Source organism: Mustela erminea, chromosome 10 (assembly GCF_009829155.1).
Source record: "Mustela erminea isolate mMusErm1 chromosome 10, mMusErm1.Pri, whole genome shotgun sequence".
NCBI classification, from domain to species: Eukaryota; Metazoa; Chordata; class Mammalia; order Carnivora; family Mustelidae; genus Mustela; species Mustela erminea.
In genome coordinates, this window is record NC_045623.1 from 54875981 (window position 1) to 54902057 (window position 26077).

General features: G+C 39.3%; 2 protein-coding genes across 15 annotated transcripts in view; one reads left to right on the plus strand and one right to left on the minus strand.

Annotated features, from left to right (window-relative positions):
• SLC35D1 (solute carrier family 35 member D1) overlaps nt 1-6864 on the plus strand; it is a 51388-nt gene extending 44524 nt beyond the window's left edge. The window contains exon 12 of the mRNA XM_032302483.1: nt 2248-6864. Coding sequence (XP_032158374.1) covers nt 2248-2356 — 109 coding nt within the window. The 3' untranslated portion in view covers nt 2357-6864. The remainder of the gene's footprint in view (nt 1-2247) is intronic.
• A 10165-nt stretch (nt 6865-17029) lies between these two features.
• MIER1 (MIER1 transcriptional regulator) overlaps nt 17030-26077 on the minus strand; it is a 58421-nt gene continuing 49373 nt past the window's right edge. For 10 of the 14 annotated variants that reach the window (XM_032302473.1, XM_032302470.1, XM_032302471.1 and 7 more), the window contains 2 exons: nt 22776-22915; nt 17030-19998 (listed from right to left, as the gene is read on the minus strand). In XM_032302473.1, the coding sequence (XP_032158364.1) occupies nt 19670-19998; nt 22776-22915 (469 nt within the window). In that variant the 3' untranslated portion in view covers nt 17030-19669. Of the gene's footprint in view, nt 19999-22775; nt 22916-24076; nt 25725-26077 lie in introns of those variants that run through there. The other 4 variants (XM_032302482.1, XR_004276217.1, XR_004276218.1 and 1 more) reach the window with 4 other exon arrangements.

Here is a 26077-nt window from a genome sequence, read left to right on the forward strand (position 1 = left end):
AAGTTTGCTCACATGCCCAAAGCTGCTATGAAGCAATTTAGATTCCTTTCCAAAGCATTCATTCCCCACTGCTCGGCTCACAGGATCCTTGTGGATGGATACTAGTTCTCTTCAGACCATTTGGAAATGACCATTTCTGAAAATGTGCATATTTGATAATGATAAAGTCAGGAATAAAGATGAGGTGAAAAATCTTTTATTATTGCCTCATGTTGGAATGTGTAAGGATTTGAAAATTTTGTGCCCTTTCTCCAGAGTTTAGAATAGGAGTCTCTGTGTTTTGGTTTTGCTCTGGTTGTTCAAACAGCTTTGTAGCAACAGTGTACCCTCCTCTTGAATCAGGTCGAGTCTCCCTATGATACCACCCTACCTTTGTTAATGGTGTATCCCCTCTAGTCTGAATAGCGGGGCTGACAGGGAAGGGCGGGGAAGGAATATATATTTCCTGATTGTTTTACCATGTGCCAGGATCAAGGCCTGGGCTCTTTATGTATATGATCTTATTTATAGAGAGTATTATTCTTATTAATACAGAAATAGAATCTCAGAGAAATTAACAAGGGACACAGAGCTAGTAGTATATTCAAGACCTCACTCCACAAAGTCCATGTTTTTTCATTACACCAAGTATGCTAGGGATGTAGGGTACAGGGTCATCTTAAGGATGAGGCCTAGAAGAACTTCCAGGGTATTCTTTGTCTTCTTCAGTCCTCCACGGCTCTATTATTTCTCTCCAAGTGAAATCAGCTTAATATAAAGATCAGAGAATGTCTTGACAGGAAAAATAAAGAAACCATTGTTATGTTTGAGGTTGTTGTAGAAGGAGGAGCCTAGAGGAAAGAATGAAAGGAAGAAAGGAGCAGTCCTACTTTGTGGGGAGGGGAGGGCAGGGTTGGAGGCAAAGGGGACTTTGTCCTGTAGATGTACATGTGAATCTCAAAGAATGTTGAGCTTCTGTCATTTCCCACTGAGTAGGGAGCCCCAGGTGGGACGTCCCATCTCCAGAACCTGGGATCACGACCCGGCAGACACTCAGCTGACTGAGCCACGCAGGTGCCCCGAGAATAGAACCCAATTTCAAAGAAGTTCATGAGTCAAGTGGTCATGCAAAAGGTGGGGAGCCAAATCCTAGACAGGAACATCTGAAAGCAGAAGTGGGGCCAAGATGCCAACTGGAGATCCAAGAGAGTCAAAGGTGTCAGGCTTAGCAGAGGAGTCTCTAGTGTCTCTATGAGCTCCCCCAGTTTACTTTCCGTTGGTGACTGGGGCAGGGGGCTGTGTATCCCAAGTGGATTTGAGGTCACTACAGAGAATTGGCAAGTGTAATCGCTGTCCCTCACACATGCCTTCCCTCTGGGTGGTCAGTGGGGTGGATAAGTGAGGGGTACCAGAAAGCAGCTCAGAGGCAGAGGGCTCAGATGAGAGGTTCTGCACTGTGAACTTGATTCTAGTCAGAGAGAAACTAGCTCTATGAATTTCCCAGGGTCTGCATGTTTACTTACTAATTGGGATGTTTTTTATCCTTAAAAATTACATTTCTTTGTCTTGAATGATTATTTTTGAAAATACAGAAAATAGAAATTAAAAAATCACCTATGATCTCACCATCTAGATGTAAAAACCATAAATGTTCTTGTGTTGTCTCTAGACTTCATTCTGATGCCTATTAGTGTATGTGTGTACTTAAATAATGGGATTAGACAGTACTTCATGTTTTGTGAGATTATTTTTCCATTTAAGATGTCATTCCTATTTTTGTTTTATATTATTTTATGAAATACATCATATTCTATTGTATGCATTTATGTAATTCTCTCTTGGGACATTTATCCTTTACCTAATTTTCTGCTATTATAAATTTTGTGGCAGACACTTTCTTGGTAAGTCTATGAAGAGGTATACAATTCTTCCATGAAGTAGATTGCTCAGTCAAAGGAGAAGCAGAATCCTAAGGTTTTTTTTTTTGTTTTTTTTTTTTTACTTCAACAAATGGTATTCCAGAAGGGTGATATAAAATTGGCACTCCTGCCAGCAGGTATGTGGAAACACTTATTTCCTCAAAGCATCGGCAGCAGGGCGTGATACGATGGTGAGGGAGCATCTCTTGTTCAGTAGCTGAAAACACCGTATGTTTTAATTTTACATGCTGTTGGTTTATGAAGGTAACTCCAGCCCTCAACACTAGTCCCCCATACCTTCACCATTCCTTCCTTCTTTCCTCCCTGATGGTGGTTTTCTGTTTTGCAGCATTGCAGGGAGCCTGGTGTATTCCTACATCACTTTCTCTGAAGAGCAGCTGAGCAAACAGTCAGAGGCCAGTAACAAGCTGGACATTAAGGGGAAAGGAGCAGTATGACCAGAGGATTGCTTCGATGACGTAGGCCCAAGTTTTTGATCAACTGAAAACACTGGCAATTCGTACACAGACACTGAGGTGTCTTGATTATGGAGAAAATAACCATTCCTTTGCACTTGTACAATCTGAGGATTGATTGCTGCCTTTTAAAATTTTATGAGAGAAACTTATAATTGACTCTATTTTAAATATGCCGTTGGAAATAATTTATATCAAACTGGAAAATGTACCGGACTTTTTAATTTATTTCTTTTATGTCGACAGTGAAACATCGGTGTTTTGAAAATATTGTTCCGTAGTTTGAAATCCAGGTGTCCCTTAGAGCTGCATTTACATAGTGCCCCAGCTGGAGCCTCAGTTGGATGGCTGCGGCACAGAGAGGCAGGTTAGCCTGCCTTCTGCTGGAAATGCAGCCAAGTATCTGCAATTTCTCCTTCTTGACTTTTGTTTCTTAACAATTGCATTTCCTTCGTAAGGGTAGTATCACTGCATTTGCTTAGGATGACAGCTTTGGCACTAAAAAACCATGTGGGCTTTGAAGTTGTATGGGTTTCCACGTTGGCTTCCCTGAGGACTCCTGGGACAGGCACAGTGCATTCCTTGAAGTTATGCTATATTCCCTCTTTGTTGTGTAGGATGGCGATAATGAAGGGATGGAGAAAGTAGGCCCTTTTCTCATTTATTCTTCTGTAGGATTCATTGATTCAACTCAAAGGTACCGGGTATATAATATGTACCTGGCATTATGCTAAGTGCTGGGGGTACAGGGATGTTTTTGGAGGTAGCTGAATGATCTTACTCCTGTTATTGTGACTGAGGGTTAAGAGAGGAGACTTAACTTTACGATCCATTCAGGAGATGCTGTGACCCTGAACAAGCCACAGGAACTTTTTCAGCTCTTAGCTACTGCGAGTCTGTGAATGCGCTTAGAAGCCCCCGCCCCTGTCTGCCCCACAATGGTGAAACCAGAAGCTACGACAGGAGATGACATGCATGTGAAGAGCTGCATTTTATTTATTTAAACAGTTGTTTCATTCTAATTTTTTTTTTTTAAAGTAAACTCTGTGCCCGATGTGGAGCTTGAACTCCTGACCCCAAGATCAAGAGTCATATGAAGAGCTGCATTTTGGAAACCATGCAGCCCAGCCCTTCTTCTCTGAGGGAGAATGGCCGGCCCGCAAGGTGGCCCCCATCTCTTTGCTGTGCTTTCCTCTTCTGGGTTTGGTTGCTATTCTTTTCACTCCTCTTTGAATTGCTGCAGCTAGGTCTTCCATTCCTGAGTGTGCTGGTTTGAGGGCAAGCCTGCTGAGATGTCTCCGTGTTGTCCAGGCATAGTCTCTGTGTGGCAGTCTCCACTTAGAGTTTACACGGCAGGAGCATATCGGTCTCCTCAGGTACTGTCACCTACAGCCCCTACCCCTTGGGCGTGGCAGCTTCTCACAAGACTTCTGCTGCATCTTGGGAGAGCAGCTGTTAATAGGCGGTGCCTGCGCTGTCTCTCTGGATGGGAAGGGGCTTCCCTCACACACAGCTCTGTGAGCTGGCTCAGAGACATCCACTGACTTTGGGTCTGAGTGTTTGCACAGGCCGGTTGTGCAGTCAGTGCAGAAGAGGCTGGGTACTTTTGCACTGGTCCGCACTAACTTCTCTTTCACTGGGTTTGGAATCCACAGGGCTCTACTGATCCAAACAATTAGTATTTTGGTGGCTTACTTAACAGGAGGCCTGGAAGGTTTTGATTTCTTTTTATTTTTAAAAAATGGAGGTCATTTTCATATCCATGTGTTTCCTGTATTTGGATTTGTCTTTAGTAAAGCCAGACCAGTGGTATTGGGTCCCTAGAATTAGCCCCATGGCCAACTTCCAAGCTAAAAGCTCCCAAGGCTCCCTTTTTTCAGGATTATCTGATCTGAGAAAATTTGCGGGGGGGTGGAGGGGTACATAGGATATTTTCTTATTGTAAGATGGTTTTTCTGGTCTCTGTTTTACCAAAACAAGACTCGACTCCCAGGAAGTAGGTGACTTGTTAAGAAGTAAAAATTCATGCTTCTTCTGTTATACCATGCTGCCATTGATAAACTTTCCTTTTCCTCTGAGAGTGAGGAAATGAAGATGCTGGGTTAGCTTGAGATCTTCAAAGGAGGCAAGTGCTTGGTTGAATTTGGACTCAGAGAGGATAGGCTTTGCAGAGAGAGGACGTGATGCCAGAGCTTCTGTCTCATTTCCAGGCTGGCCTCAGTTGCTATAAACTCTGGCTGTGAATGTTGCCTGCCCCTGCCTGGTTTTGCCTGGATAAGGTGGAAAGGCATTGTGAGAGTTAATTTGAGTGATTCTGTTCCTTCTATTGAGGCACATGGAGGGAACTTTGACTTTAGAGATAATTTGTGTTGTAGAATTTCTTGTCATGGAAGGCCTTTGGATGTGTCTAGAGCTGTTAGGTTAGTACCCCAGGAGGGGTCGAACTGCTTCTTGGGGGTCAGGTTCTTGAAGATCTGTCATCTCTCTAGGTTTGAGAAAATAGTGTGTCATTACAGCCTCACTGAATGCACGTGACCTTGGCGTCCCCTCCCACCGCCCCCAGCCCGTGCTGAACTTGCTGACTGCCCAGAAACAGCAGAGAGAGTTTCATCTTCTGCCTTGTCCAGGTTCTGCTTCCTAGATGCCCCCCTTCGACTTCCACCAACATGTCAAGATAAGGGAAAGCAGCCTGGGGAAGTTAGGACTGAAGAGACTGGCCAACTGTTTTTGGAGTTTTTCAATTATATGCAGGCTTGGTTTTAATGAACCTAGAGGTTTACCTGGTGCTCTGACATCGCCCAGAATGTCTGGATTTTGCCCCAAGGTTGATATTTTACAAGGCAAAGATTCTGTGAATTACTAACTACCTCCTGGGGGAAAGAGAGGCAGCTTTATAGTTAAACCCTTCATTTGCCCTTTGAGACAGATAAGCTGTGGTGAGAATTTTGAAAACGAAATTCTGACTAGTGGCTCCTCTTCTTGAGTTAACGAAAACCAAAGTCCTCTTTGGCCATCCTGCTTTTTAGTCTGTGCCAGATTGATTCAGAGAACCCTGGCTGACCAGACTGTGCATTGTCAGTGTGTCAGGTGATTTGTAATTGCTTCATATGGGTGTTGATTTTATAAATCAGTCATTGCTAGGCTCCAACTTGCAAGTTGGTTTAAAAAAACACGTATCTGCAAGTTTTCTGTAGTCCTATTGTATCAAGAATCCATGGAAAGTTCGGGTCAGTAACACTGAAATGTGTTTTTCATGGAAAGACTAGCAGAGTTTCATATTTGACTGGTTTGGAATAGTGCTTTAGTATTTTGGACCTATTTTTGTTATTGTGGTCTTATCGGTGAACAGAGATTTATTGAGCATCTTTTTTATGCCAGAGCCTTATGGCAAGCTCTGGGGAAACCACCGTAAATAGGACAGTTCTTGTTCTCAAGGAATGTATAATTCTTTAGCCAGGTGCATATTAAGAGGAAGAGGGTGAAAGGAGTCAGCTGTTTGTAACGAAGAGCAGTTGGCAGTTACCACAGATTACGGGTGTCCCACCCACCCATAGAGCCAAAGCGTTTTCTTCATCTAAAAAGACTTTTTCAACACCTGCTACTCTTCTAGTTCTGAGAGAAGTGTCCGGCGGTTAGAATCTGTGACTAGTCTGGCTTCCTCTCCCTCTATGTCACATATTCTTTCTTCCCCATAACTATGTAGTCCAGGAGTCCCCCCTTCTCCGTTTCCCTTCCCTGGGTTTCAGTTATCTGTGGTCAGTCGAGGTCTGGAAGCAGATGATCCTCCTGACATAAGGTCAGAAGGTCAGTAGTAGCTTAATGCTACGTCACAGTGTCTGCGTCATTCACCCCGCTCCATCTCATCACGTGGACATTTTATCATCTCACGTCATCACGGGGTGAGGGGAATACAGTTCAATAAGACACTTTGAGAGACTCCACGCTCATGTAACTTTTATGACAGCATAATTTTTCTATTTTATTATTGTTAATCCCTTACTGTGCCTAATTTATAAATTAAACTTTATCATGTACATCTAGGAAAAAGCATGTATAGGGTTCAGTACTCTCTGTGGCTTCAGGCATCCACTAGGGATCTTGGAACATATCCCCTGTGAATAAAGCGGGGGACACTTATGTATCGGCTCCTCCTCTGAATAAGGCTGTAATTGATGGGAAAACAGTAATAGTCACAATAAATGATAACGGATGTGAAACTATTCAGCACGATGCTTCATACATATGAGGTGCCCAGCAAGTGTCATTATGTCAGGACATCACGGGGAGACCGTGGCAAACTAGGTCCTTCATCTCCGCTCCTTAAACGTTGGAGGCCTGGGCAGTGGGTATATGTCTTGAAAAACTTGATCCTGCACTTTGTTGCTTCTGGAGTGTTTAAATAACAGGTTCTTTTTTTTTTCTTTTTTTTAAAGTACCTACTGGATCTAATTGTGGCCATTATGTGATGCAGGTCATTCCACCTATTTTTTAAAAAAAGAACAAAGTTGCTTTTCTTTTGGTGGTAAATTTCAAAAGAAAAAATGATTTTCTGTCTTCACCTCAGAATGGTGATGCTGGTTACGCTTTCCCAGTTTGTCTCCTTAAGGTGTAGCTCCTCTACAGGCCAGACATTTCTTCTTCCCTTTTCCGAGTGAAACACAGTGGCTCTGCGCTCCGTCTGAGTCGGCGCAGCTCTCCGTGGTTGGGGTTTGGGAGCTTCTGGCGCCAGGACTGTGTTCTGAACTGGTCTGCTAGGTCTTGCGTGAGGGCGCCACTTCGTGACGGTAAGAAGAGACACTCACTGGTGGGTTTTTTTAAACTTTCTTTTTGAATTACTTTTTAAAAAGAAATCTACTGGTTAGATTTATTAACTCACAAAAATGTTTTTAGAGATTATTTTGTTCATAAATATTTCTTTCTCATGCCGATCAACTGATTTTTGTCTACAAATGTTGGCTTATCACAGTATTTTTCACTACAGATCCTATTTACAAAATGACCATTTTAGTGTTTTAAAAGGTACTAAGGATTGAGATATGTAAATCAGGTGACATAAACATGAAAATTATGTGCCTAAATATTTTTGTAAAGGTGTCAAATAAATACTTTTTCCTGAACACATGTATTAACATTCCTTTCTAAGAGCATGCAAGGAGCTAGAAGTCTGCCCACATTTAAAAGGATGGCATCCAGGTGACTGAAACCTTGTTATACTGTTTGTCATCGTGAAACTGTGATTTATGAGAGAAATTTGTATCTGGCCTTCGTCCCTGTTCCTGGCACACAGTTCCTAAAACTCTTGTGCTTTATAACAAAAGATGTTCCTATAGCGCTAAAATTTTTGTTCTGAGTTGTTGAAAGTTGAAACAGTTCCCTAGCCATAAAGATGAAATGGGAGTTTTTTGTTATTCATAATGAGCCTCTTTCAACCAACTGCACCTGAATTTTTAATGAGGTGACCTTTGGAGAACCTGAAAAGATGGGCAGGAGCTGGTTGTGGGGGGAACCAACCACAGTGATTTGTGTTGGCAACTTCCAGGCTGCTCCCCCACCCTCCTAGGTGAAGGGGAGAGGAACTGGAGGTTAAATCAGTCACTGATGGCCAGTGATTTAATCAATCATGTCAACATAAGGAAGGTTCCATAAAAATCCCCGAACTACAAGATTTGGACAGATTCCAGGCTGCTGAACATGTGGAGATGTTGGGAGGGTGGTGCTCCCAGACAGGGCAGGAAGGCTCCGCGCCCCTTCCCATCTTGCCCAGTGCATCTCTTCCATCTGGCTCTTCCTGAGATACATCCTTTTGTAAGAAAGTGGTAATTTAATACATAAACTGTTCTCCTGAGTCCTGTGAGCTACTCGAACACAGTATTCAAACCTAAGCAGGTCCTGGGAACCTCTGGTTAATAGCTGGTTGACCAGATGCTCAGGTTAACCACCTGGACTTGGGATTTACTTGGAAGGAGTGGGGGGCGCGCGGTAATAGTCATGAGACTGAGCCTGTGGGTCTTGTGGGAACTACAGGACCTGATGCTAACGCCACACAGTGTCAGGACTGGGTTGTAGCTGACGCAGCCGGTGTTACGGATTTGCTTGGTACATAGTATAGTACTGAGAGAAGACACAGGAGGAATTTTTCCTTTATAACCGTAAAAGTATTTTGTATGAATAGCACATAGGATTAAGTACCCAGTGTCTCTGGCATACTTGTGCTAAAATTAAAGAAATGCTAGTCTTTCTACTTCTAAAATATTTCATCTGCTTAATCAGGTGTCGAAGCCTCTAAGTAGCTTGACCAGGAAATAACCCTAAAATAAAACAACACTCAAGAGAGGCATTTTGGTACAGGCAAACTCAACAGAATTAGGAGTATGTTAAGGCTTAAAAACAAACTGGCAAAATATCTATAAGCATAAAATTTACCATGTTAATCATTTTTAAGTGTACAATTCAGTAGTATTAAGTATATTCACATTGTTGTACAACCAGTTTCTAGAACTTTTTCATTTTGGAAAACTGAAATTCATACCCATTAAACAGCTCCCCATGTCCCCCTTCTTTCCAGGCCCTGGCAACCACGATTCTACGGTGTATGGATTTGACTACTCTAGATAGCCTCATATAAGTGAAATCATACAGTAGTTGTCTTTTTGCTCCTGGCTTCTTTCCCATAACGTATTGTCCTTGAGGTCCAGCCATGTTGTAGCATGCTGTTACAATTTTTTCCTTTTAAGGCTGAATAATATTCCATTGTATGTATATAGCACATTTATCCATTCCATCTCTCGATGGACACACTGGACTGCTTCCACCCTTGGCATTGTAAATAATACTGCAAACACTGGGTGTCTTAATCAGTTTGCTGTAACAAATTACTATAGAATGGGTGGCTTAGACAACATTTATTCTCACAGTTCTAGAGGCTGGCAAGTTCAAAATCAAGGTGCTGGCAGATCTGGCGTCTGGTAAGAGCCTGCTTCTGGGTTTGTGGGATATCCGTCTTCTTTTATCCTCACCTGATGGGAGAGCAGAGAGGAAGTTTTGTCTTGCCTGTTCCTATAAGGACACTAATCTTATGATGGCTCTACCCTAATGACCTAATTACCTCCCAAAGGCCCACCTCCAAATACCATCACATTGGGGAACAGGGTTTTAAAACACAAATTTTAGGTGGGGAGAACACAAAATCTGTAGTGGTATGTGCAGAGGTACTCTCAATTCTTTTGAAATTGCTGGGTCATTTGGTCATTCTGTTTTTATTTTTTTGAGGAACTGCCATACTGTTTTATATTGTGGTTGCAGCATGTTACATTTAAAAAAAATTTTTTTTAAGATTTTATTTATTTGACAGAGGTCACAAGTAGGCAGAGAGGCAGGCAGAGAGAGAGAGAGGAGGAAGCAGGCTCCCTGCCGAGCAGAGAGCCCGATTCAGGACTCGATCCCAGGACCCTAGCTAGGATCATGATCTGAGCCGAAGGCAGAGGCTTAACCCACAGAGCCACCCAGGTGCCCCCAGCATTTTACATTTTTACCAGTGTGTACAACAGTCCCAATTTCGTCACATCCTTGTTAAGACTTTGTTTTACTGAAAGTAGCCAGCCTAGTGTGTGTGAGGTGATCATATGGTGGTTTTCACTTGTATTTTCCTAATGATTAGTGGCGCTGAGCATCTTTTCATATGCATGTTGGCCATTTATATGCTTTCTCTGGAGAAATGTCTATTCAAGTCCATTTTATTCTTGGATTTTTTTGTTGATGTGTCATTCTTTATATGTTCTGAGTTTCAACTCCTTATAAAATACGTTGTCTGCGAGTTTTTTTTTTCTACTCTGTAGGTTGCATTTTCATTCTTGTGTCCTTTGATGCAGGTTTAAATTTTGATGTAGTGCAGTTTTGTTTTTTGTGTTTGTTGACTGTGCTTTTGGTGTTATATGCAAGAGGTAATGGTCTAATCCATTGTCACGAAGTTTTCCCCCTATATTTTCTTCTAAGAGTTTTGTAATTTTATGTCTTATATAGAAGTCCTATATCCATTTTTAGTTTTTGTATATGGTGTAAGGGTCCAACTCCATTCTTTTGTGTGTAGCTTTACTGACATCGTTTGCTGAAGAGACTTCCTTTAAGGCACGTTTTAATCAAGTTCTAAAAATCCTTGTAGAATTTGACTCTATAATGTGTGAGATAAATGCTCTTTCACTCAGCCCTCTGGCTGGATTCTCGTCTCACCTTGCCTTCCACGCACAAACCTGACATTACTGGGGAGCACCAGACAAGAGGCACTGCTGAGAGGAGCAGAGCACAGAGCTGGTACCTTCATGTGTCCATGGCAGGTGAGCAGTTATTGGGTATACCCAGGACTTCCCTACAGCTCTCATCACAGCAATTGTTCACCCATTCATCAAGCTAGACTGAGTTCCTGGGGCTGGCAGCCAGCCCCTAGCAGAGACCCAGCAAAACCGTATTTAACAGATGGAGCTGAGTAAGGTAAATTGTCCAGTGTGGTTGTGAAACCCACATTCAAATCCGTCAGCTGGGCTCGAAACACCTTTGGTCTTCACCAGCACACTAGATTCTTGTCTTTCCAAGTCTGTCTGTAATAGCCTTGGTGGTACCAAACTCATCATCCCTGTATGCCTTTTGAATGCCATTCTTCCTTCACAGTTCATATGCCATGGATTTAGCTTTGGACATGAGCTGGGGTAGCTTGTTAACTGCAAAGGTAAAGCAGACAGGCCTTTCCAGCCTTACTGATGGGGCCCTCTTGTGGCAGCAGTGGCCATTGGGGGAACAGATGATGGAAAGCAGTTTGCATGAAAAGCAATTTACTGAGGGTCTGCTGTGTTCTTTCATGGAGTTAGACCTTCACAGTGTCTTTTCAAATTACAACACTTTACTATTGCACAAATAGTGGTTTAGGCAGAGCTAAGGAATTTGTGCAGCCTCCTTCAGCTGATAAGTTTAAATATGGACTTAAATTCTACAATCTTTTCTTCCCAAAGAATCCCAGATAACATCCCTATATTAGAATTCCAAAGGAGAATTTGTCATCAGGAATGCCTCATTATGTGTGCTTATCCTTCAGGTAATTTTTTCCAGTGTATTCTTTTGAGAACAATTTCTATGAATGACGACAGAATGATGAAACTATCTGAGATATAAAAATGTATACGAAGACTATTATCCCGAGAATGGTAGAAAGAAGTTCCTTGGAGAAATGACATTTGAGCTGATTCCTGAAGGACAGCTAGTATTCAACTGAGGAGATACTGGAAGGGGCAGCCCTCTAGCATTCTAGCCACTGTATCCGCTTCTGTCTGGGATGCAACCCCCTTTGTCTTTATAGCAGATGCCCTCACGTCTGCGGGCCTTCCCCGACCAGCCTATCTGAAATTGCACCCCACCACTGTCCCTATTCCTCTCTTGTGTTTTATCTCTGTGGCACATGTCCCTTTTGATGAAATTTAAGCTTTGTGGAGGCACAGATGTTGGTCTGTTCTGTTCACTGCAGTATCCCTGGCACAACAGCGCTAGGCACACTGCGGGTACACCATAAATATTTACTGAATGAACACATCTAGACAAAGTATCCGATTGATGGCTATATTTTGTAAACATAGCACAGCAGAAATATGGCCTCGTCTTCATTTTAGAAAGATCATGCCAGCTGCAGTGCTGGGATTGCAGATCAGGAGTTGACAAATTCGTATCTTAAAGGCAGGTAAAAAGTGTGAATCTGAATGAATGCAGTCAACACTTACAGTAGTTAGTGGTGGGACCTGTGGTACCCACCGCTTAAAGGCATTCAAATTAGAACAAAAGAAAAAAGTTGCCAGGCAGCTTTGGCCTACTGGCTGTTGGTGTGCCTAAACGAAGGAACTGCTGTACGTCAGATGTGCACACTAACAGGATCACTGAAGATGCTGTGCAGATGACTGTCAGGTTGGGGAGCGGGAAAAGAAAGGCAGAGGACTGTTAGATCAATACATCAGCTACAGAAAATTGCTGTACGGTTCTAGTGAGAAATGATGGATCCTAAAGTGTAGTTGTGAAAGCAGAGAGAATAAACATCGAGTTATTTTGGGAGGTAGAATTAACCGGTGATAATGAAATCAGTTTCTAATTTTTGTTTATAATTAAGGCTGTGGTGAATTTGCCTTTTGCCTAAGTCTGTGATACTCAGGGAGACTGACTATCTGAACTCCAGGAGACCAAAGATGAACATTTTAAAGGTATTTAACTTGGGTTTCCAGTGTTTTCCAAAAAGGTATTATTTGAAGTATAGCAAACAATACTTGCTATGCCACAGTAAAAATAATTTACTAAGCATTTGCTACCTGCTAGCTAGGCAATTTTTTCTTAGTACCTTACATATGTGGATACATTTTAATCCCTTAAAGCTTCCTTTAAAGTTAAGTTTTATTATCCTTATTTTAGAGGTAAGGGAACAGGCACAGAAAATTTCCATTATTGAACAAGTGGTCATTGTGAAAAAGTATTTTCTTAACAGAATGTAAGTTTGCCTTCCTGTCTGGCCTACCTTTTGCTCCGAGTCCGTAGGACCTTCTAGAACAAGCAGTGCAGTGTAATATTTGAGTATGGAGGAAACATCAAATTACTCAATTCTTTTAAATTAAATTAGATTAAGTCCCCATCTTACCACCTGGAAGGTAATTCAATCCTGATCCTTCCCTAAGGTTAAACTAGATTCAAGGGAATTGCACAGTGCCTGGAAAATAGAAGAGGGATCTTCTTTAGTCCTTGATGGTCAATGCTTTAAGTACTAACTTAATTGACTATCTCCATGGTATCCTTTGAAGGCAAGTAGCATTGCAGATTCCAAACTTTGGCACAGTGATGCTTGCTACTACCGGAAGGTCTCAATGCCTGGAGTCCAGCATGTCCTACACCCCCTGCAACCATTCCTCTGAGGTCTTGCTAGAGAAAGAACTCACATTCTAACTGTTCTTCAGAACCTACTGACCAGGTTTTTCCCAATTTGGGGGACTTTCTCCTTTCCAGATTTCAGACTTGACTGGAAAAAAGGGCAGAACAGGTTGTCTGCAAATAGCATCTGCTTTCTGCCCCACCACACACACCTTCCCTGAACACAAAGATCAAACTTAGGAAACTAGGTGAACAAATGCAGACCTTTGGAAAGCGTGTCTTTCAACTTCCCAAGACAGCTGAGTTTCCCCATTCATAAAAATCTGTAATGTTGTGAAGATTGGTTTATAATGAGTGTTTAGCACAGTGCATGTAACAAGAATTATTAATTAATGGCATATGATAGTACTCGCAGTAGACTTGTTTTCGCTCCTAAACGAATCTTTCTCTGTGATCAGCACATGCTCCTTTTGAAGAAATGCCTCTTCCCCAACTGCTGAAGCCAAATGAATCCCAAAAGAGCTGCTGCCTTTTGACAGCCACTTCCCTAGCCACGATGATGGGTTGGCTAAAGGGTGGGTAGTAATTCACTTTCATGGTCACAGGGACTGATGGGCCAGTGCTCAAGCTCAAGGGTTGAGCTCAAGGGTCAAACCCCAGCTCTAGCCATGAATACAGAATTATAAACTAGTAAGTACCGTGGAGGAAAAGGACAGAGGAATTTGGACTTCGCCTAAGTAGCCGAGTTTGAGGTTGTCAGACAAATCCCTTTTCCATTTTGGGTCTTAGGTTTTCCCCTTCTGTGAAATGAGGGGACTGTGTGGGAGGCTCCAGGTCCCATCTGGACTTTGGCAGGCTCTTCTCACCAGTTGCTTCATTTACAGGGTACTTGTTGGTGCTTTAGAAGTCCCAGGGTCTGCAGGGTTCTGCTGGAGCTGCGTATATATCAAAACACACCTGCTGGTTTATGTCTGGCTTTCTATTTACAGGTCTCCTTGCCAGTTCCCTAGCAAAGTAGAGGAAATTGGACTCAGCTGCCAAGTGAGCACTAGCAAAATTTGAAGGCTACTGTAAGTGTGTGATTCTGAAATCTAAGGTTTTTTCTTGAGTTTTTTGTCAAACTCATTTAGTAGCAATATCTGACCTGGAATGTGTGTGAATATGAATACATTTTATGGTGGACAAAAGTGTTTTTTTTTACCATAGGTTCTAGACCTGACTATGGATGTTCTTTAAAACATAGTACCTCTATAAAATCTAAAAAATTCTGGCCACAAGAATTTTAGATAAGGGACTGTAGACTTGTACTACTACTACTACTGGATCTTTACCTAGGGCTCTCTAGCGAGATTTGTGTAATTTTTTTTTTCTTTCTTACATGAGATTCTCAAATCCCAACACAGCCCTGTGATACTGGCCAAGTAAGTTTCATCCTTCCTTTAGATGGGCAGAGTTCAGGTGTTTGTACTGTGTTTTTAAGTGCACGTTCCTGTCTACCAAACACCGGCAGACAAATGTAAACCGTGACAGACACAGTAGAGAGGCCACACGGCAAAGCAGTTCATGAAGCTCATAATGCAGGCTATTTGGAATAACCTGTCATCCAAATGAATTTCCACCAACCACAACTGTGTGTGCAGAAGGGACTAATGGAAGAGCCATGCTCAGAATGCCTGGCACGAGCTCCTAGCCAGAACACGTCCTTATGTTCACTCAGCTAAAGCACAACTACTGACAGAGGAGGAGTCAAGTACTAAAAAGTCCCTTTTGGAAGCAAGCTCTTTCACTAGATCTTGATTTTCTTTTTGGTCAGGAATTTATGGTGGCTCAAGTTAGCCTGATGCCACTCTCTGGATCGCTTACAGTTCTAGGAGAAACCACTTCAGGATCCAGATTGCTTCTGTTCTCTTTAGAAAATTTAAGTGTAGGGGCACCTAGGTGGATCAGTTAAGTGGATTTCGGATCAGGTCATGACCTCAGGATCCTGAGATCAAGCCCCGCATTAGGTGTAGATTCTCTCTCCTCCTTTCCTCTGGCCTTCCCCACCTCCCCTCAAAAAAAAAAAGTTTAAGTGTATAGACCTTAAATTAATCCAGAGTTCATCTTCTTTCAGAGAGAAAAGGGCAAAACTATGTATTTTAGAACCCCCTGAACTCTCTTAAGTTCTAGCTGGTGTATAGAAAGACATAATTAGCCCATGCTACAGTCAAGCATTCATGCTAATGGTAACAGCAGAAAGTGAATGTTTTAGAACCAGGCCAAATTTGCATTAGTTCTCCGTCCCTTTTCCCAAACTTTAGGAAACCAGGAGACTCCCTACTCTTACAGTAGCACTCCCTGGACGGGAGTGAGAAACAGGATGAGTCCTAAATGATCCACAGCCGTTATAATTAGTCCTACAGTAAATGTTAAAAATAAACGGTCTTGGGGAAATTGTACATATATTTCATCTTGCTTAATTTCTAACCAAAATATTAAGCTCAAGGAAGATCTTATTTGGCTAAATTCTACGGCACAGAGCCTAGTAAATGGTTTCCTTCGTACCGTACCTACTGTTTCACCCTCCGTGCTAAGCATACACTTCTACCCACAGCTCTTACCTGCTAACGCCTTCTCTTTGATGAAGAGAATGTGCTGCATGTCCTGAAGCGACAGGCCAAGCACAGAGGCTGTACAAGCGCAGGCCCAAATATTGGCTGGTAAGAGGATATATGCAGACTTGTTCCTGCTGACGTGTCAGTGTGAAGAAGCCTTTACCATCGATTTGCACAGAGAATGGAGTTCAGCCTCCAGTTTATGTGGCAGTTCTTCAGTGTCCTTCACAGAATAGGTAGCCATTAAGATGGTGTTCACATTTCTTAACAGCAAGCAAAATGACATTTCAAGCATATCATACATCCTAAATAAGTCATAGGAACTAGTGTGAAAACAAGTGAAGATAAAAAAAAACCATGGTCAGAAAAGGAAAAACTAATGTACTTACAGATGTCAAAGGATGTCAGCGGTATACTAAGGGCACTTAATAAGTGAGGTTATGGAAAACTGATAATAGATAATGAAGCTACTCCATCAGCCCTTGACTTGGGGGGATGACCCTATAAGATTTTGCAAAGGATAAAGTTGATTCTTAAAGGCGTGATTTTATGATTTAAAAACTTAATCAGTGGAATTATTTAATACAGAAAGAAAAAGATCATTTTTAGAATAAAAGTCTTAAAATTTAGAAATTCTTGTTCTTCCCCACATATGATTTTCCACCATGTCAATTTTCATGACTATGAATTAGGTATGGGAAGCTTATTTGTGTTTTGGCACTTGGCAGTGATACAGAGCCAGTCAGTCAGTCACACAGCTCCAGGATCATGAGCATAGACCTCCCCTATGGAAATTCACCAACCCTCACTTAGAAAATGCCCACTCTTAATTTTCCATTTAGAGAAAAGTATTGTGACAATAGTGTTTTACAAAATATTATATATGAACTACACTACAAAAGATAGGGAAAATTTGTAATTACATAGTTTAGAGAAAGAAAATTGGGTGAATAGAGGTCCACAGACCAAAGGATCTCTCTGGAGGAAACAAAAATATATCAGCCAAGATGAAGTGAAAGGGACCAGAAGCCACTCAAACACTAGTTCATGGGATATATCTAGGAAAAGGAACAGAAATTATGCATATTTGCATTGTAAACAGTATGTATTGAACACAAACTTAAAATCTGTAACTAAAACCTACTGAATCGATCTAATGAAAATCATTCACACGGTATTATGTAGACAAGTATGTTTAAAAAAATATTTTAATAAGCATATTCAGAATGGCAGACAGGGAATGGGAAAAGGGAATTATTTTACAGTGCAAAATTACTATGATAAACTTAAAAACATCTAATTCATAATTTTAAATGCCTATTTAAATATTCAAATACATCTTAAAGCTCAACAGACTTGTGTTGAACTGAGTTGCAGATTCTGAACTCTATTTGAAAACACATTATGAAACAGAATACCATTTCAGATGAAAATGATAGTGCTTTGCTGAGGATGGGCATGGGGTGGGGGAAACTATTAACAAAGGCTTTTTTTTCCCAATGCAGTTTGTTAAGAGTTCAAGAGTTATGAAATGTACTAAATCTTCAAGCAAATTAAATTCATGATATTACTAAAAATTTTAAAGTAGTGCAATGACTTATCAAGTTATAGTGGCTGCATTATGAAGAACAAAGTACTGTGTGAAATATCTGTATAAACACAAAATACAATTAAATATTTCTTCACAAAAAGCTAAGCATTATGTATTATAATAGTGGAATGTCTTTCATTAGGCATACTTTAAAAAGATAAGATTAAGAAAAGTAAAACTTCCTAAGATGTATACATGTGCCCTATTTTGCAAACATGCCTGAGAATGTACTAAAAATGTTCCTGTGGTATTAGTTTCCAAGAACTTCACAAACCTGCAAACAAAATGCATCTTAAAAAAAGGTGAAGATAGCGTCTTTAGTATTGCAACTTAAAAATACAACATCACTCTTCATTTGAAACACGTCTATAGACCATCTTTGACAAAGAGCTAGGAGCCAGGATACTTTTAATTTGTGTAATAAAAACTGATTTAGAAAATGGACTGTGACCATCTGCTAAAGCTGCCATTCTGGATAAATTAATTTTGTAGGTAAAACAAAACATTCACGCTTCTCAACACTTCCACCCAGAACTTTGATTTATCTAGATATGTATGTAACAGTGAATGTGCATTAAATGAAGTCAAGTGTTGTAAAGTTGCATTTTAACACTGTTTGGGGAAAAGAGTTGTTCACATTGGTGGAAGTAAGCAGTCTGAACATATGTTAATAGTAATACTTCATGGGGTAAGGCCTAAACCATAACTTCTCAGTGCAAACCTTTACTTAATTGCATGAAACAGCTGAGCCATTAAAAATAAGACCACAGAAGATTTATTTTAAAAAGGCATTGGCTCTTGAACTGATGGCTGAAAATGAGTCAGAAGAAGCATTTGGGGGTATGCCTGTGTGAAAAAACAAGAATAGTTAATAATCTTTTATAAAAGTCTGGATATAGGTTGGTCTATCAGCTGTATAAAACTACATTTTTAACAAGAATTTTGCACTAAAAATAAAATGGCACTCTTGCAAGGCTATGCAAATGGATGATCCTATTTGTAATCATACATAGCAATGGTACATCTTATTTTCATTTTGGAAATACACTCACTTTATCACTTTTTCCTCATAAAATCAATATTATCTGCCAACTCCTTGTATGTGCCAACATCTAAATATTGCTTGACCTTTTCCCGTTTAGTTAATGCAAAAATGGGAAATTTTATAATGCATATAAAAATAACCGAACAGGATTCTGGTCAGCATGATATATTGAAGCACTTAAGCCAACATTAAACTTTTGTCTTGCTTCAAAAATAATTCTGAAAATTAAAGCAAACGCAAAACAAACTATGTAATCTAGGTATCATGCTTAACTTCAAAATTCTTAAACTATTTGTCCCTAAGTAGAAATTTGAAAAAACAAATTTTCACAATCCTTTATGAATGCGATTTTACCACCTGTATAAGAAACATGACTTAGTTACTACACAAACACTTAAAAATTCATTAGAAAAACCTTAGCAAAATAAAATGAAAGCTGACAGACTCAGAATATCAATTCCTCTCATAAAAGTTTACCAACTGTACAAGTTAAGAAAATTATACAAGCTTTTGTATTAAGAAAGGACAGCTCAGTCAAGACATATGTACTGTAAAAATCTTTCAAAGGCTACAAAGAATCTGGAAAAATACAGAATGTATTTCTTAAGCCCAGATAAGAATATGGAAAGACATCATTGATGTCAACAATTTTACATATACAAACCTGACTTGGTTTATTTTTAAACTTCTATATATAAAAAAATCATGCTAGCATAACTTTCAGGATTCATAAGGGTTTCCTTAATAATGACACTCAATTTGTATGGAGAGAAAAATTTCTCTTATAAAAGATAAAGACATTTCAAGAAACACAGAAAAATTGGTGTTAAACAAATTTGAATGTGGTCTTTTTCTTCTCTGCCAACAAACTAAGCAAAAAATACCTGTAGTGAGCTTTTAAGATTAATACATCAAATGAGAAGGTACAGATATTTCCGTAGTTCATTCAAATTGACTATACTATTTGTTATATCCTTAAGAGGGTCTTTACATTTTTAAAGTAAAAAGTCTACAAAGGGCAGAATTACGAAATCTTATTTACTAAAGTTAGGACTCAATTCAAATTTTTAAAACTTTAACCAACTGCTTCAAGGAAATCAACTTTTTAAGGTAACCCATCAACCCTGAAAATTTTAGTCACACCAGATTTTACTTCAAAGAAGGTAAAACAAGTCTAAAATTTAGTCATCTGTGTTTTCAAGTTCTTCAAATTTTCCATGTGACATTGCTTCCTGGAAAAATTCAGAAGAACCTGGACTTTCTTTTCCATTGCTGTTTACCCTTCGCCTTTTGGCAGGTCTCTCACTTTTTTCATCAAAATCATTTTCATTTCTTGCAGTCATATGGGCAAGTTTTGGGTCAGTGGTACGGTTATCTGTTTCATAACCATTAGTATCCATATCTGCATGAAGTGGTCTCTTATTTCCACCTGTTGGTCCATTAACATGTAACCCTTCAACTTTGATTTCTTCTTTGTTCAACATTTCACCTGGTCCATTAGATGACACCCCTACATTGGAAGAAACGTAAGTGAAACTGCTAGTATTAAAAAGCTAACTTTTACACTATTCTAAAACAGCTATTGTAAAACAGCTTTACATCAAGGATGAGAGGTGTCAAATCTATGTACATATGGTCTGAATTCTGGCTCTATTTACTGAGTGTGTCACCTTGGGCAAAAGTTACTTATATTCTTTGTATCTCAGTCTCACCACATATACAGTGAGGGTAATAAAAGACTTACTTTACAGGTTTGTTATGAAAAGTTAATAAATGTAAAGAAGTAAGAACAGATTCTGCCATATATTAGGAGCATCCTGGTGTTATGTAACAACAAATAAGCACTGGGTCCAGTAGTCTAAATAAGCTAAATTAAAGCAAAAATATGCACAAATTAGCAAAATGGTAATACCTTTCTAAAACTATGTAAAAAAAAAAAAAAAATCGACGTTCTTTATATTCTTGAGTTTTCTACTGCCATATAAAATAACATGACTTTTATTCTTTTTTTTTAAAGATTTTATTTATTTATTCGATAGAGATTACAGGTAATCAGAGAGGCAGGCAGGGAGAAAGGAGGAAGCAGGCTCCCCACTGAGCAGAGAGCCTGATGCGGGGCTTGATTCCAGGACCCTGAGACCATGACCTGAGCCGAAGGCAGAGGCTTTAACCCACTGAGCCACCTAGGCGCCCCCATGACTTTTATTCTTAATGTAAGAATAAAGGTATTGTGCTTTAAGGGTAAGGATCACACATCTACCTAAATGGATTTAAGTAATCTGTCATAATGTTCAAAAACTAACACTTGCTTTGTCCAAACATACATTTGAAAGTCATAAAAGCAAACAAATTCCTCAGTAACAGGTTGAGAAAAGAGTAATTATTTGCTAGAAGTTACAGTAAAAAAGGCACTTAGAGTTGACTGCAAAATGAACTAGCCATTTTGGATACTTAATGTAAATATAAAATGTGCTACTGAGATAGTTAAATTTTAATTATCTGAAAAATATATTCAGTATAAAAGATGAGCCTCAAATGTTACATTTTGGTGAAAGAAAATATTCTATGGCCCCAACTCAAAAGTGCACTCAAATCATAAATGCATAACGGGGATTATGCACCAGGATGCTGAAGAAATTATACTGCTATAGTATAAAGAGCTATGTGACAACTGTGAGCAGGTAAAAAAAAAAATAAGATCTCAAGACACTAAGCCCCTTACGAAACAAATAAAATTACACTGGAGAATTCCTTCCTTTCCTTTAAAAACGTGGGAATCTTGATTATGGGTACCTAGGTGAACAGCTTCTGGGCTACTGAATATAACTAACTTATAAATACCTCCTTAGGTTAACTGCATATTCTCATCAAATGGTTAAAAAAGAAAACAAAGGGACACCTGGTTGGCTCAGTGGGTTAAGGCCTCTGCCTTTGGCTCAGGTCCTGATCCCAGGGTCGAGCCCTGCATCGGGCTCTCTGCTCAGCTGGGAGCCTGCTTCCCTTCCTCTCTCTCTGCCTGCCCTCTCTGCCTATGTGTGATCTCTGTCAAATAAATAAAAACCTTAAAAAAAAAAAAAGAATATTTGATAAAATAGTATCAATTATATGTCTCCCTGAGCTTCTTGCCCTAGTCTTAAGGGCAGACCCTTAGCTTCTTATTCTGCCTCAGGACAGCATTAGACCACATGCCCTCAAACCTGTTTAGAACCAAAAAAAGGGCTGCTGAGCCCTCTTTTTTGTTTGTTTGGCTTGTTCTTAGGGGGAAGGTAGTGAGGAAATAAGAGCGGGGTCATCAAATGAACAAAGTATATTCACTCCAGCAGTGCCAGTGTGAAACCAAAGGTCAGAATAAGGGATAATCATTCAGTGTTGTTCTAGTTTCTGTCAGGGAGCTTAGCTCTCCACTGGCCCTCCCATAAGACGGTTATATCTGAATGCAGATGCAGAGCTTATCTCTAATTCACTGGTTTTCTCCTTTATTAGTCTCGGCTTGGCAACGGTCTTACTTAGGAAGACCATTTTAATTAAAGCAGAAATCAAAATAATTCTCCAACAGGTCTTCCTTATCACCACAATGATCTTTGGTCCACTGTATATTTTAAGCGACATTAACTGAACCTCAAACATAACAGAATTCATATGCTTTTTTCTCACTGAGATAAAAGTAGAAATGTTTCTGTGCAGTATTAATGCAGAACCCGACACCTGCTTTATCTCTTCTCATCCTTCAAGGTTATTATGCTATCAGAGAGATAACTATTCAAAACTGTGCCCTTGTTAGCTTTTTTGCACCAAATGCTTAAAGTGTTTTCCAGATAAAGTGTTACAGCTTTCAAAGTATTTCATAAATACCTGTGTACTCCTGATGTGAAACGGCTAAATGGCTGGTGTTTTGGTCTAAGAGTTAACAAGAATATCCTATCAAAGCATTCCAACTTATTAAGAAAATTGATGCTACACAAAAAGAATAAAAGAAATGGTCACTATTGACTGTTTATTTTTATTAACTTAGTTTTTAATTTTTATTATATTTATTTTATTTTTATTATAACTTATAATTTTTATTAAACTTACTTTTTAGTGACATCAACAGGAGTTCTTTACAATTTATATTCTGTGTTAGTATATATGTACGTTGGTATTTGTATGCTAGTTCTGTGGTTATTTATAATTACTATTTTTATAACACCTGCACTGGAAGTTTAATACAAACCAAAACTAAATTACCTGGGCTACTAAAAGTGCCCTTCATCATGAACAAACAAAAGTACTTTTCTGGTTGCTTACCATTCTGATTACTATTGCTGAGAGTGCCATCTTCTTTCTCAGACTGGCTGTTACTACTATTTGAGGCAGTTGGGGGAGGGGACGGTGCTCGACTAGATGCAGCACTTTCACTTTCATCTAGAAGACGATCCATGTAATCCCTTAAAATTAAGTGAAATAATAAAATAATTACTTTCTTATATTTAAAAAAGCTGAAAATTAAAATTGAGGTTAAATTTAGAAGGCTTTATTAACAAATATGTCCTAATTTTCACTTACACTTATTCCAGTGCCTCATCTACCTCACCAGCATCTGAACATTTAAATGAAAAGATGCATAAGAACTTTAAACTAGCAAATTTTAGACACCTATATGAAGGTTTAAAACTTTTAAAACTATAGGTAAGTGCTCAGAGTGGCCCAATTAAAATCAGAGGATCTGTAAGTGACGAGCAGGATGGTGCCAATCAGGAGTAGAGAAGAATTTCTACACAAACACAGACTGAAATTTTAAAGCTCCTAAAGATTATGTGATGGCTATAGCAATACCTGAAAGACAAATTAGGGCCTACAAATGAATCACTTCCCTGAACTTTCTTGGGTAACTTCTGTATTACCTTTCTGCTAGATCTGAGCTATAAGAGGCTAAGAGGCTCTTAGTTCCTCAGCTTATCTGCTGGCTTAGTCTGCCAGCCTACCATTAGAGGGGAATTCACTTCCTTAAGTTACTCCTGAACTATATGGTATGGGAGGACAGCTGTATTAAGTGACTTTGGGTTGGGTTTAGAAGATCTGGGCTAAAATACTTATCTCTGAGGTTTCCTAGTATCTTTACCTGGAACATTATGTATGTATCTGTGCACAGAGTTGTTGCACAAGATGTGTGCAGGGAAGTGTTTTTGTAAACTATGAAGTGCTACTAAGTCATTAGAATCAAGGTCAGCGAACTGTGGCTTATGGGCTGGCCACTGGTTTTGTGAATAGTATTTTGATGGGACAGAGCCAAATCCACTCATTTACATAATATCTATGACTGCTTTTGCACAACAGCAAAGCTGGGTGGCTGCAAGAGAGGCCGAAGGCTTGCAAAGCCTAAAATATTTACTCTAGCTCTTTACAGAGAAAATCTGCTGATACCAGTGCTGGACTCATCCCCCAAAGGCAGGAATTTTAGTCTTTTTGTTCACCACTATACCACCTGTGCCTAAGTTGTGCATGGCACAGAGTAGAAATTAAAAAAACACAAAACAAAACAAAACAAAACAAAAAACAAACAAAAAACCCACAACAACCCGTAAAGCCATTATTTTAAAACTGCCTCAAAAATTTTAATAGAAATATTAAGACAAATCCTTAGAATTTCTGAGCAGGTGAGTAAAAAATGCTTGTAAGAAGTAAACAATGGAAAGGTTTAGGATTTTACTGAAAGTCTGTGGCAATAGTCTACAACAGACTATTAACTGTAGCTGTAATATCAAACTACATGATCACACCGTCCCCTGGGATACAGGGATATAACGAATATAGTATAGGACCTGAAGCTTTCAACAATCTGAGTCCTATCAAAGAAACGTATATAACCATGAGCTAATCAATTTACCATTCTAGGCCTTATTTTCACGCCTATAAATAGATGGAATTAAATTTGATGGTATTTTAGTCCCCCCCTTCAGCTTTATGCCATGCATCATAATTCTAGAACAATTATGTAAAAAATTTGAACCACACAGAAACACAAATGAGTATGAACACAAAGAGATTTCAGAAGCTAAGACACTATAGTAAGAACAGATGATACATGATGAGGAAGTGTTGGAAATAAATCTGGTATGGTTGGGATGGATAATGGAGGATGTGAAAAGCCAAGCAAAGAAGCTAAAATTGACTAGATATGGCAATGATATTGTGCAAGTATTATTATTTCTCAAAGATTAATGGCATCCACAATGCTTAAGGAAGGAGAAGAGGCAGATGGGCCATCCAGGAGGTTGGAGTAGCATTCAGATAACCAGAATTATGATGGGTTAACTTTTAGTTAAAAAAAAAAAAATTATTTGCAAGGTTTCTACAGTAAAGTCTAATTTGCATATGGCTACCAGTTCTTCCTGGTGGTGGCTAACAGAAAATCTGTAGGAAGATCTTTGTAAGGCATAAAAATGGCTAATGTGCTTCATTCTGGTGAACAAATGGAAGGTAAAAATGTAACAGAAAAATGAACAAATAACTTTCAGTATAATGTGCTCTAAACTATGGATTTTGACTAAAAAAAGATAAAAATCTCCTATTTCTGTCTTATAATAACTTAATGTTTTGTGCACTAGAAGTGCAACTCTTAACAGAACTCCTCCTGGAAGCAAACTGAAAAGAATCTTCATGTTTCTAGAAAACCATAATTTCTCCCTATTTGGGCAGTAACGTATAGTCCAGTCACAGCTTCTTATGGAAGATGTAGCACAGCTAAAAGGGATAAATTGGAGTAAAATATTACAGTTCCATCAATTAAAAAACAAAACAAAACAAAACACTTAAGCCTACAAAACCACAGTATTCTCGCCTGGGGGAAAGAAGCCGTATTTGTTCACTTCATACCATTATACCAGGGGATCACTGTAAAATCTTAAAGCATGAGAAAAGAGATGATATGGGATTACTTTTAACTGCAGCTACTCCACCTACTGAATACTTAACCTTAAGAGGAATCAAGGTTACAGATACAAGGATCTTCAAAAAGTTTCCGGAAGCTATGGAGAGATTATTAGAGAAACTCAAATGTTTGGCAGCACATCCCTACCTAACCTGTTGAGCTTGACAGCACAGAGGACCAACTAAGCCAGCCCACAACACTTCCCTTGGTGATGCTTTCTGAAAGAGAAAACTGGATGAACCATGGGTCTGACCCAGCATGGCAATTCTTATGTTCTTATTGCTGGTGACGTCAGATTGCCTGTAGTTCGTGTGTGAACATTATTTCTGAAATGGGTGAAAAAAATGAAAGATGTTACTATTGCTTTTCCCTATAGAATAGCCTGAAAACTGACTATTTTAAGATAAACTCTGAAGACCAGATAGCTGCATCTAGTTCCACATCATTATACCTCAATGTAACCAATAAATCATCATGAGAAAAATTAACTCTAAATTTATAACATTAAGCAATTAGATCAAATTTGGAATGCTATGTATGAAATTCAACTCTAGCCATCTTGAGCTTTGAATAATGGGAGATGAGGCACAGAGCCCAGTATTCAATGATTTCTGGGGCAATCATACCCATTTATTCTCTTAAATAAATTTGCTTTGGATTTTATTTTAGAGTGTTTGAT